Below are 12,970 nucleotides of genomic sequence, written 5' to 3'. Positions count from 1 at the left end.
CTGTAATGTAAACTTGTCAGTAGTGATGGATATAAGATGTAAATATAGCCCAAGGCTTCACATTTGACAGCCTTGTCTTAAAGATGAAGGAAAGAGCTTTGGTTGCATCATTTTTATACTTGAGCTTTCATTTGTCTATGAATGAACCAATAAATTCGTGAAAGGTTTAGACTGGTGTATTTTTATGATTTCTTTAGAAAATCATTTGTTTATTGTAACTGTTCAAGAAATTACTACTAAGGGACTCTACTAAGGGAGAATGAAAATTAAGATGAGAAAGTGTTAAGGTGAAAACTTGTAAAACTGAAACACGAAACTTGAACTGATATAAAGTTAAATAGGAACATTAGTGAAGGGTGACAGTGGTGCAGTGGATAGCACTCGTGTCTAATGGCAAAAGGGTGTTTGGTTTGATTCCAACACCAGTCAATGGTGGGGGTGGATGGCAATCAATTAAACAAAATCCAAGAGAACAGCTGTAGAATAGCAGTCCACTGTAGTGACCACTATACATTAAAGGGTCAAGGTTCAGTTCATTTGGAGATACATTAAACAGAAAAAGAATTTTTTTAAAAAACCTGTAGTCTGAAAAGTAGCTTAAAAAAATTAAAGTACGATATCTGAGTAAGAGGATCAGAGAGGAGCCATGAAGTTATATACTATGGAAATACTCAAGTAACTCAAAAATATATGATAGTCATGTTCTTGTTATGTTAGTTATATATGATAGTTGAGTAAAGTACTTTGCTCTGTTTCACTACTGATGTGTTTATGAAACAGAAAACGTGACTCATTTACGTAAGCAACCAAACAAACTGAAAAGCTTAAATGAGTTATTCAAAAAGGTTATTTGTTTTTAGTTTGTGGTAGAACTTCAACAGACATTTCACTGAAATCCAAAAAATTGTGAACCAAAGAAAATAAATATCTGTGAAAAATCGCACAATGTAAATGTGAAAAAATAGAAAACATCAAACCATTTTTCTTTTTCTGCCTCTGCAGCTGCTTTTCTGTCCAGTGTTTTGAATGTAAAAGAGGTTCTTAATCTCAATGGGACATTTCCTGGTTAAATAAAGGTTAAATAAAATAAATAAATAATGAAACTCCAAGACAACTTCCAATTAATGTCAAATGTCTTGGCTGTTGGTCTATTATAATGGAAATATTATGGACCTGTTAGACAGTACTCCAGAAACAATCACACTTATAGGCTTCTGTCATCAGTGGGCAGAGTTGGCTGGAGGAAAAGGCCATCACAGTATTATGTAATTCTCATAAAAAGTCTGTTTTTTTGTGTGGTAAAATGAGGTTGTGCTTTTATTTAGGTTTTGTTTATCATATAAATCAGGTTGGTATGCTCCTGCTGACACACTGCTGTAGACACCATACTGTGATTACGGAAAACAAAATGCATCTGTTCCATCAGAATATGTACTTATAAACAAACTGTGTTTTGACGAGACCTGCATTTCAAGACCTCGTAGTCACTACAAATTTAGATTAACCATCTAATACACAGATGTCAAACATACGGCCCGTGGACCAAAACTGGCCCACCTAAAGGTCTGATCCCACCTGTGGGATGAATTTGTGAAATTCAAAAATTACACTGAAGATATTTCAAAATGAAAAACTATTCTAGAAATCCAGAATGTAAATATCAACAATACATTTAAGGATATCTGAAATTCCATTTTTACTAGTCATAATGTGAATTGTGGATATCCATAAGGACATTTTTACTAATCACAATGTATTTTAGATATTCTAAATTACATTCTGGATATCTGGAATAGTTTTTCATTTTGGACATCTGAAATGACAATTGTGGATAGGAAGAATGTCACTGCAGATATCTGAAATGTTCTTTTTGGCTAGGAAGAATTGAATTACGGATATCTGTAATACATATCCAGTCTAGCTATGAAATGTTAACACTTATACTTTTTAAGGATTTGAATTGAATTTTGACCTGTAGATATAAAGCTTTAGATATCTTTAAATACAATTTCTACTTGTAAGAATGTTATTGTGGATATCTTTAACATTCTGACTTGTTAGAAAACAATTCTGACTAGGAGAAATGCTATTGCACAGTAAAAAAAAAAAAAAGTAGTGTCAGTATTTCAGAGTCAAGCTATTTTAACCTAGATAGAGTATTTATATCTCTTTGAAAGTTAAACCAGCTCTAACAGTAGAGTTAAAAGTCAGTGTAAAGTTCTGCACAGATGCAGATTCAGTTCTACAGAGTGATAATTAGTGCCAGTCTGCCACATTGCATTGTGGGTACTGGACATTTTACTCATTGTGTTCTATTTTATGTGCAAGCGTTCAAGGAGGGGTTTATGTCAATGTTTATTTAGGTTAATGCATCTGTTTTACAACGTTTATTGGCCTTTTTATGTATGTATGTATATATATATATATATATATATATATATATATATGTGTGTGTGTGTGTGTGTGTGTGTGTGTACATACACACACACACACACACACACACACACACACATATATATATATATATATATATATATATATATATATATATATATATATATATATATATATATATATATATATATATATATATATATATACGTATATATATATTAATGTGACACCATTAGTCAAACCTGTAGGCAGAACAATGCATTATCTGATTGTTGTTATGAAGCTTTAAACCAGTACAAGGGGTGGGGGGGACTTTGCACAGATCAAAGGAAGATCATGTCTGAGGTCAGTGGTGCCAAACTCATTTTAATTCAGGGGCTACATATAGCCTAACACAATATAAAGTGGATTGGACTAGTAAAATAATATAAATTATAGGATAAGAACTTTTGAGTGAAAAAAGTAAAATTCAGTAATAAAAATGTTTAAATCTATGAAATGTATTTGAACATAACATGAACAAATATTAACAACCTGAAAATTCTTAAGTAAAATAAGTGCAATTTTAACAATATTATGCCTTAGTTTATCATTTATACATGTGAATCACTACTTACAGATCACAGTGGATCTACAAATACGCAAAACATTAAATTACAGGCAGAATATTATTAAAATTCCACATACTTCTCTTAAGACATTTCAGATATTCACATTTTTTGTAAAAGGCTAGTCTGTAAATGTAAACATTTTTGTGTAATTTTACTGTTTTTTTACACTAAAACAAAGAGCAAAATTTGCAGTTTTCAGTATTTATAGGCTATCCTCATAGTATTTCACTGGTCTGATCCACTTTAGATTGAATTGACCTAAAATGATTTTAACACCTTTGATTGTTAATATTTTCAGTGTAATTTTTGCATTTCACAAATTCATCCCAGGGGCCAGATTTGGTGGGCCGGATTTGGCCCCCGGGCCGCATGTTTGACACCTGTGTCCTAGGATGATTGAAACCCACAGAGCTAATTTCCACCTCCCTTGACCCCATCTTGAGGACCCCCGCAATTTCACATTGTTCCAATATTAGCATAGGTTACAAATTGATGAAGAAAAAAACACTGCAAAGAAATAAATATTAAAATAGAGTCATTTTATAACTACATCTGGGGTAAAAATAACTCTATAAAGAGTAGCCAAAATACTCTGAACAACGTGAAAACACCACAGTGTTAAATATTTTTACACATTTCATTGTTAATTTTGACACTGAATTGAGTACAATTAACTTTACAATTACAATTAACTGAAAATTTGACACTGGTCATAGAGTAAATTTTACTCTACTTTTGAGTGAGACCAAATGTTATCTGAAACAGAGTTAAATTCAACTCTCTAAAACACAGATGTCAAACATGCGGCCCGGGGGCCAAATCCAGCCCGCCAAAGGGTCCATTCTTGCCCTTGGGATGAATTTGTGAAATGTTAAAATTCCACTAAGATATTAACAATCCTTTTAGTTCAAGTTCCACAATCAAACCAATTCAATCTAAAATGTGTCAGATCAGTAAAATACTACCCAATAACTTATAAATACTCATAACTCCAAATTTTTGTTTTTGTAAATGTAAATATTTTCATGTATTTACACTCAAAGTATAATTTCACAAAAAAAATGTGAACAACCTGAAATGTCTTAAAAGAAGTAAGTGCAATTTAACAATATTCCACCTGTTAATAAATATTTTGTGTATTTGTAGACCTACTGTGATCTGTAAGTTATATATAATGTACATGTGTAAATGATAAACTGAAACATGATATTGTTAAAATTATACTTATTTTTCAGTTTGTTCATGTTATTCACAATGTTTGAAAGGATAGTTTGTAGATGGAAACATTTTCATAAAATAATTTTACTTTTTTTCGCACTAAAACATAGAGGAAAGTTTGGAGTTGACATTATTTATATATTATTATGATATTATTTTACTGGTTCGGCCCACTTCAGATCAAATTTAGCGACTGTGGCCCCTGAACTGAAATGAGTTTGACACCCCTGCTCTAAAAGTTAAATTGACACTCTGTTTTTTACTGTGTATGATTATGTAAAATGTAATTCCAGATAGGACAGTGGTTGGAGTAGATGTCATAGAAGTGGTCTGGTATTCCTCGCAGCAGTGACTGACTGGTGAAGGCATTTGTTCAGGGTGTCTCCCACTGTGGACTGTTCCTTAACATGGACATGAGCCGGAGGCATCCATGGTATGTGGCTTCATGACTGCTCTGATCCGTACATGTCTATATTGGGGAAACTCAGTGCACTCTTTCAATCAAACACTGAACACGCCGGCAATTCACAGACCAAAGCGAATCTGTGTGTTTTTGAGTGGACAGTGATCATCAGGTTTAAAGAGGGCCGAGCAGGAAAGAGGGCGTGGCTCCGCGGTGACGTTCAGTGTTTATGTCAAAACCGAGCAGCAAACAGTCAAAATCTGTCAGACCTTCAAACCGTGGACCATAAACGGTATGTTTTCTCATTAGCGTTGGCGATTCGTCGAAGATCGATGTAAGGAGCATTCCAAAGCGTGCTCTCAGGGTTTTAAAACAAATGTCATTTGGGTTTATCTGTTCAGTTTGTCGACTGTTTTTCGCATCTCGATGCTAACGTTAGCTCGCTAGCTAGCTAAGCTGCTAACTGGCTGCTAGCTCCTCTAGGCTGAAATGCTGTGAGGGTTTTTTCCTCTGCAGACTGGTATCTCTGCAGCTGTTTGTCTGTGTATAAACTTCAACGTTGAACTAATGTGGAGGAAAAGATGGATCTTTGTTGCAAGTTGCTGTGTTTGTGTTTTGTTGTTACCAGGCTTATCTAATGCTAACTGTCAATGTGAACATTTTGTTATCAGTAGAAGGCGATTATTTATAGTTCTGTGTATGTATGTATTCACCATCGAACAATTTACAACAACATTTTATTTAGATGTCATACACGCTGCCACGGTACACTGCATTTCTAAGACCAGGGATAGCTGTTAAGCATCGGAAGAACAGTCAAACCTTTGTTCCTGAGTGTAACTAACTAACCCATAAACCAAGAGCATATGCTGGATTGAAATGTTGATAGTTTGTGTCACTTCATGCAACAAAGTCAACTCAAAGATTAAGCAGGAAATTGACATAGCAGCCTGCACACAGATGATAAATAACCACTTCTCGGGTTTCTCACATGTTATATTTACTGCTGTTCTGTTTTATGCATATGTGAAAATATTTTTGGTTTGGCAAGCCATTTTAACAATTTTCATAAATAATAATGGAAAATAATCAAGTCTTACAATAAAATAAGATATTGTTAAAATTCAGTTGGACCACTAAATATAATTGCTGTTAACATTTAAAGTATTTCTACAAAAAACTTCTCAAATTGTGATAGATTTCTTGTTCTTGATACAGAAATGAGTTTACTGGTCAATAGAGGGACTTCAAAATATTTACTTAAGTCAGAAAGAAGCAAAGTAAAACAAATGTATTTAATGTGTCCACATGTTCTCCCACAGCGTGCCGTAGTGTCACCCCTGCCTGGGTGCCATGCTCCTCTGTTCCACATGAGCTCTACTATGTGGTACATCATGCAAAGCATTCAAAGTAAATACTCCTTGTCTGAGCGGCTCATTCGCACCATTGCAGCCATTCGCTCATTCCCACATGACAACGTGGAGGATCTCATACGTAAGGTAGACTGTCTCATTGGCTGGTCTAACTTCTATTGTGTTATGTCTCCCAGTATCAGCAGTTGTATTGACTTTATCTCCTCTATGTTAAAGGGGGCTGATGTAAATCGAATGCATGGAACCCTTAAGCCCCTGCACTGTGCCTGTATGGTTGCTGATGCTGACTGTGTGGAGCTGCTGTTGGAGAAGGGGGCAGAGGTAAGGATTACATTTACAAACAAATGCAAACATTATATCAGCATTCCATCAAATTTTAGATTACTTCCCCTCCTGGCAGCCAGTGTGTTCTACCAACTTGTTATGTCATTTATTTTCCTAATATGGTGGCATGTCTCTCTCATATGTCCTATGAAACAAACTAATGTGACTAGTACATCAGTCATCTACTGAATCACACAGACCTAGATGCATCTTAGCTTAATTATATTGTGATCATATGTTAAACAAGGTTGTCACTCAATAAATGTTTGGCTTTTGCAGTTTCATACAGCCCAACTGCTTGCACAGCTTTTTTTTTTTTTTCAGAGGTTGTGATGATGATGGCTAGTTTTGCTGTATGGTGTTTTCTGAGATTCCCAAATAAGGCGTTTGTCACAAAGTGGAGCTGCACAGCTCTTCCTTAATGGTCCTCATAACATTGAAGAATGTCATTACAAATTAAAAATATCTCTTTCTAGAAAAAATGCTATCACTTTTCATAGTAGTAAGTTCCCAACAGATGTTTTGTGTGTAATTTAGGTAACATAGAATGGTGGTTACACAGAACAATATCCCGGTATGCACATTAATAGTACTTTAAAAGTTCAGTGTGTACAATTTGGTGGATCTAACTGCAGAAATGAATGTGATGATCTTAATTATGTAGTATTTTCATCACTTGTTATTCTGAAAATAAGAACTGTGTGTGTGTGTGTGTTGTGTGTGTGTGTGTGTTTGTTTGTTTGTTTGTTTGTTTGTTTGTTACCATTATGAGCGATTATGTATAGCTATCAAGGGAGCAGGTCATTCCACATAGTCCATCATGTATCTACGGTAGCTCAGAACAAGTCTAAAAAGACATTGTTATTTTTTCTGTTTCATAGCAGGTGACATCCAGTGTTAACATATATTACCACCAACTAATATGTTTGAATATGGACCAGATTTAATATCCTCTTAACTAAGGCTACGTTCACACTGCAAGTCTTCATGTTCAATTCAGATTTTTTTGCTGAAATCTGTTTTTCGTTTTTGTTTGTTTGTTTGTTTGTTTGTTTTGGTGGTTGTTCACATTATAATTTAAATACAACCACCATCAGACTCATATATTAACAGTCTACGGCCTGAAGAGACCCACAGGATGTCACATGTTGCATTCTGTGTTTACGGATCCAAAAGAAGTAAATATGGGTCTTACCAGTTCTCGAATTCTCCAGTGCAGAATTGTGATATCTGTTACATTTCAGTGACGTAAAAGTCGGATGAAATATGGCATGAGTCACATTTCACAATGCAAAACATCATATATGTATCCAATTTAGGACCGCCTATGAAATTTCCTGGGTCTGATTTGGGGAAAAATGGGATTTGTGGTGTTCAGGCTGTCATAAAAATCAGACATGGGTTACAAAAAAAAGTCAGATTTGGGACACTTTTGCTTTCAGTGTGAACACAGCCTAAAACGGACAAAGCAAACATTGGTGTAATGAGGGTATTTGGCAATCTTAGCAGCCACTGTTACTGTAGATAGGGGTTTTCACTTGGTTGCAATCTGAAACCTCACAACATGATGACCCCAAAACGACATAGTTAACCTTTAAGATGGAGCATTTATATTGACTGGGTTTGTTTTTGGCTCCACTACAGAACATTTTTATTACATACACTGCTTCTGTTTCCCAAAGCCAAAGATCCTCAAAGATCTTCTTTGGTCTAGAGTCCAAATTTATCCAGTTTATACAGTCATGTAGTTAAAAAAAACCCTAGAGAATATTCCAATATGAAGAACTGGAATCTGAGAATTTTACATTTTTGATAAAAATTACTCCAACCAATCCATTGATTTGAATGATTCATTATACTGTATAAACATCATATAAACAATATAGAAATACTGTTTTTAATATTTACGTATAATTATCAAGTAGACAGCCTACAGAGTTTTGTTTTTGGACTGTTCATACCTGAGGTTGGTGCTGTGTGCATTCTGAAACAGGAAAACAAAAGTGCACATGTGATTGACATGGAGTGATAATATTAAGCACAATGTTGCCCTTGTGCTGTGAGGAAAAGGCAGAAGAGTCTGAGGACTTTTATGAAGTTACTTTGAGCTTTTGTGTTCAAGAAACTGCATGAGGAATTTGTTAGAACCAATCAGCCTAACGCTGTTTCCATGTCCTATCTTGTGAACCATAATTACAAGCAACTGAGTGGGAAAAACCCACTGGAGTTGCAGATATCAGGTGTTCCTCACAGCACATGCCATGAGGAACACATACATACAACATAATTGTATGATGATTTACCAAATTATCTCAGAGTGATACCTTGGCTTCTAAACGGATTCCTTATTTACTGCATATCAATTTTGCATTGTAACAAAAAGAAAATTACAATACACATTAAGACACACAATTTTTAAGCTAATTTATATTCTTAAACACAAAAGTAGTTTTGGATGCATTGATTGTGTCAGATCTACTTCTTAGGCATTGACAATTGGTATCAAATGGTATCATTTTTTTGACAATCATTGATTATCATAAAAATTGCATTTCTCAAATATAGGATCGGGATCTGAAATGGTTCTGTTTCTAAATGGTCTGATGGAGCTGTTTTTAGTGGATCACCAATTGCCGGTGGAGAGTGAATAGCAATTAATTATATGATGTGTGAATTCATTTTTTTTTTTAAATTAAAACAGAACAAAAGTGGTCTCTGGAAGAGTTTTATGTGTTCTCCACAACAAATCCATAAGAAATGGAAATGAGAGGTATCAGGGGGCAGCTGTGGCTCAGTTGGTAGAGTGGGTCGTCCAGTGACCAAAGGGTCCGTGGTTCAAATCCTGGCTCCGACTGTTCATGTGTCGAAGTGTCCTTGGGCAAGACAGTGAGCCCAGTGGGCAGGCAGCGCCTTGCATGGCAGCAGCCACCCGCTGGTGTATGAGTGTGTGTGACTGGGTGAATGTGAGGAATTGTAAAGCGCTTTGGGCAACATGAAGGTTGTAGAAAATGCGCTACATAAGTTCAGTCCATTTACCATTTACCATCAGAGGTAAAAGATACGCGAAGCTTAATAAGATATGTAATACACTACACAAAAAATGTGAAGATGAACTCAACGTAAAAGATGCAACAACAATAACAACAATATAAACAAGAAAAGCACTCGGAGAGAGCAGACCTCCACCAAGGCAGATCTGCCCCCCACCCCGACCCGATCACCATGAAAATTTAATAATTTCTTCCTTGTGCCAGTATCAACATTTCCTGAAAATTTCATGAAAATCCACCCATAACTTTTTGCATTATCTTGCTAACAAACAAACAAACACGCATGCACGTACGCACACAAAGCACAGTGATCACAATACCTCCTGGCGGAGGTAAAGATTTAAGAAGAAATTTTCAGGGGTCAGTGTTTTGACGTTTTGAAGTCAATAGAAATGTAGATCAATGGCAATTTATGTGTTTTTGTATAGAGACACCACATTTTTTTGAAAAATCGAAATTTTGTCAGCCAAGGCCATGACAGTGTTGATGTTTGTATCCAGCCCTACATGCAGTCCTGTGAAAACATCTTTGGCCACCTCTAGGTTTGTTGTTTTTGCAGGATTGAAATGAGCCTGTTTATTATTTCTCATTATCTTTTCCTCAGATACAACAACAACATACAGGGAATATGTGCACAGCTCTAAACTACACACAACAACAAAATCAGTTCTAAAGTTTAAAGTCAGTATTTTTTGTGACCCCTGACCCCATGACAAGAAGCAGCACAATCAGGTAGAAACATCTGATGTGTTGAATGAAACTTGGTATAAAACATCAGAAAATTAATGCAATAAATCTTGTCGGAACAAAGGGGTTACAAACATGCCAATGATACTACTACTAATACTTTTGTTTTTAATGCTGTACATACTCCCCATACATCCACAGTGTATGTAGCAGAGACTGAGAAATGCATATGTGTGGTCATTATATCTTTACTGAAACAACAAACCTAATGTTGGACTAGGACTTTTGCACTGTACTTTATATCTGTTTTTTTATGTAACTATCAACAACTTAAGGAAAATAAACTCTATTATCACACACATTTATTGTTACACTTACAGACAGAAGACAAAGGAAGGGTTTGGTTAATACTCCTCTGCTTATAGTGATTAATTTGACCTGGACAAACATCAGTTTTCATAAATCTTTCACTCTGTTGTCAGTGTCTTCCCGTATGCTCATGACTTTTCCCTTCTTTCTCAGGTGAACGCATTGGACGGATACAACCGCACAGCACTGCACTACGCTGCAGAGAAAGACGAGAGCTGCGTGGAGCTGCTGTTGGAGTACGGGGCCCAGCCAAACGCCCTGGATGGTAACAAAGACACTCCACTCCACTGGGCCGCCTTTAAAGATAACCCAGAGTGTGTGAGGGCCCTGCTGGAGAGTGGAGCCTGTCCCAATGCTCGGGACTACAACAATGACACACCTTTGAGCTGGGCAGCCATGAAGGGTAACCTGGAGAGTGTCAAAGTGCTATTAGACTACGGAGCCCAGGTCCACGTGACCAACCTGAAGGGCCAGACCCCTATCTCCCGACTGGTAGCCTTGTTAGCCCGGGGCCTGGGCACAGAGCAGGAGGAGGAGTGCCTGGAGCTACTGTGCAGGGCAGCGGGGCGCTTTGAGATCCGACGGGCTGACGGCACCCTTCCCAGGGAGCTGAGTAAAGACCCCCAGCTGCTGGCGAGGCTGACCAGCATGGTAGCTCAGGCTCCCACGCTTCGTTCTCTAGCCCGCTGTGCTGTCCGGCAGAGCCTCGGAGTGCAATTCCTTCCCCACTGCAGTAAAGAGCTTCCTTTACCAGAGACTATCAAAGACTATCTACTGCTCAGAGGACTGTATGTGATAAGAACCGTAAGGGATGGTGGCTCTTAGACCTCAGTGGCTGATTCTGATACAGCTCAACACACTGCATTCCATAACCATGTCTCTAAACTGAGATGGAGGATTTGTCTCACAACAGCACTTAATTGTCATGAAATTATTTAGATTTATGCATTGGCAGAGGCGCACAAAATTCTCTACTTTTTTTTATTATGTCGGTTGCACAACCTTTATGTGAATTGATTACAGGTCGACATGTCGGATCAGTTCTGGCTTTAGGAGGAGGAATGAACCTTATTTTCATATTGTCACTTGAAGAAAATGCAGTTCCTGTGACACCCCCCCCAAAGCATTTAAATGTCAATACAGTTTTTTGTTTACTCTGCATGTAGTTAAGATAGAAATGTAAACTTTCTGAGCTCTATCTTTGCATTGGGCTGTGCAATCACATAAAAAAAAAATCATTTGAAAAAAAAAACATTTATTATGAATTCAAACTTCAGTCTGTGCTTTGAAACAAAGCATGAAGAAAACGTAGATTGTTTAATACAGTGTCAGCAAATATGATGTGCATTTGCTGATAAGTTTGGATGTTGATTTATATTTGAATTATGAATGACAAACAGTGTCAGGTGATGATTGATTGTTCTCCATGTTTTTCCTCAATAATGTCCTATTGAACTCACAATGCAGCCACTTGAATAATACAAAATGGAGTGAAACGATCATAACAGAATAGATTGTGCCCAATGCAGTTTGTAGAAGAGATAGATGCTCATAAGTCACCGGTGTTGAGTTGGGGAAAAAAGAAAGTTTCAGGTACATGATTCTTGCCTCCGTTGAGTCCACTGAATTGTACAGCGTGATGTCAAAATGCTTGCGATCATATGTGGTTAAATATTTATATGGGCTTTATTTTAATTAAGGGTGGTGTTGCCAAGGATGAGTCACAGTTTTTGTACTGGTCACTGGTTTTGCAGCTTCTGTTAAAAAAAAACAAAACAAAACAACAACTTTATTTTTAAATTAATGTTTAAATGTCTAAACCATGAAATGGCATGTTTACTAACTTTTTGTCCTTTAAAGATTCACTAAATAAGCTAGAAAAATGTATTAAGTTTGTTACGCATTTGTCTAAATCTGACCATTTCTGTGCTCTATTTTATTTGTTTGTTCTGACGGTGTATAAAGATGCCCTCTTAGATAATGTCCCGTGTATGAACTGAGAAAGTGCTTTTTTGTTGTCAACGTATTGGAAGTAAATGCCTTTATATTCAATTTTTTTTCCTCTCCATTTTTTTCCGCACATGTACTGAACAACAAAAGACAAGTTGTAGAAAAAATACAATAGTGAGAGATTATCTTTCAGCAGCTATTTGAGGAACAAGGTCTTACAATTCAGAGTTCACAGATTGTGCAGCTGTTTGAGTGAACATGAGCCTAGGTTATCATAAACAATCAGGTATTGCATTATTTTTTCTTTTAGCATGTTTTGTCTTTAATAGAAATTCATAAAATTCTCATTTAGTTACACTTACAACATCTTTTTGAAAATCTTGCTGGCTTCTGGTTTTACAATACTAATATCTTGAGGCATTTCACTGTTCATGAATTGACCTTTAGCTGTTGAAGAGAACATTTCAGTGACAAGGAAGCAAGTTTACATTTGGAACTCTCTCAGTACATAGATGTGTGGTTTCTTTTGTTCTTCAGTAAATGACATACATTTTTCTGACTAAGAATACAACAATTTATAACTGGGCATAT

At 36.2% G+C, this 12,970-nt stretch overlaps 1 protein-coding gene across 1 annotated transcript; it reads left to right on the top strand.

The window, feature by feature from the left end:
- The first annotated feature begins 4,820 nt into the window (after positions 1–4,820).
- asb8 (ankyrin repeat and SOCS box containing 8) lies at positions 4,821–12,481 on the top strand. Its single transcript, XM_030139381.1, has 4 exons — positions 4,821–4,918; positions 5,949–6,125; positions 6,216–6,320; positions 10,583–12,481. Exons 2-4 carry the CDS (start codon positions 5,997–5,999, stop codon positions 11,252–11,254), a joined length of 906 nt encoding a protein of 301 aa, XP_029995241.1. The 5' UTR covers positions 4,821–4,918; positions 5,949–5,996; the 3' UTR covers positions 11,255–12,481.
- Positions 12,482–12,970: the final 489 nt, after the last annotated feature.

Source organism: Sphaeramia orbicularis, chromosome 7, assembly GCF_902148855.1.
Source record: "Sphaeramia orbicularis chromosome 7, fSphaOr1.1, whole genome shotgun sequence".
NCBI classification, from domain to species: Eukaryota; Metazoa; Chordata; class Actinopteri; order Kurtiformes; family Apogonidae; genus Sphaeramia; species Sphaeramia orbicularis.
This window is presented reverse-complemented; position numbering and strand designations above follow the sequence as displayed.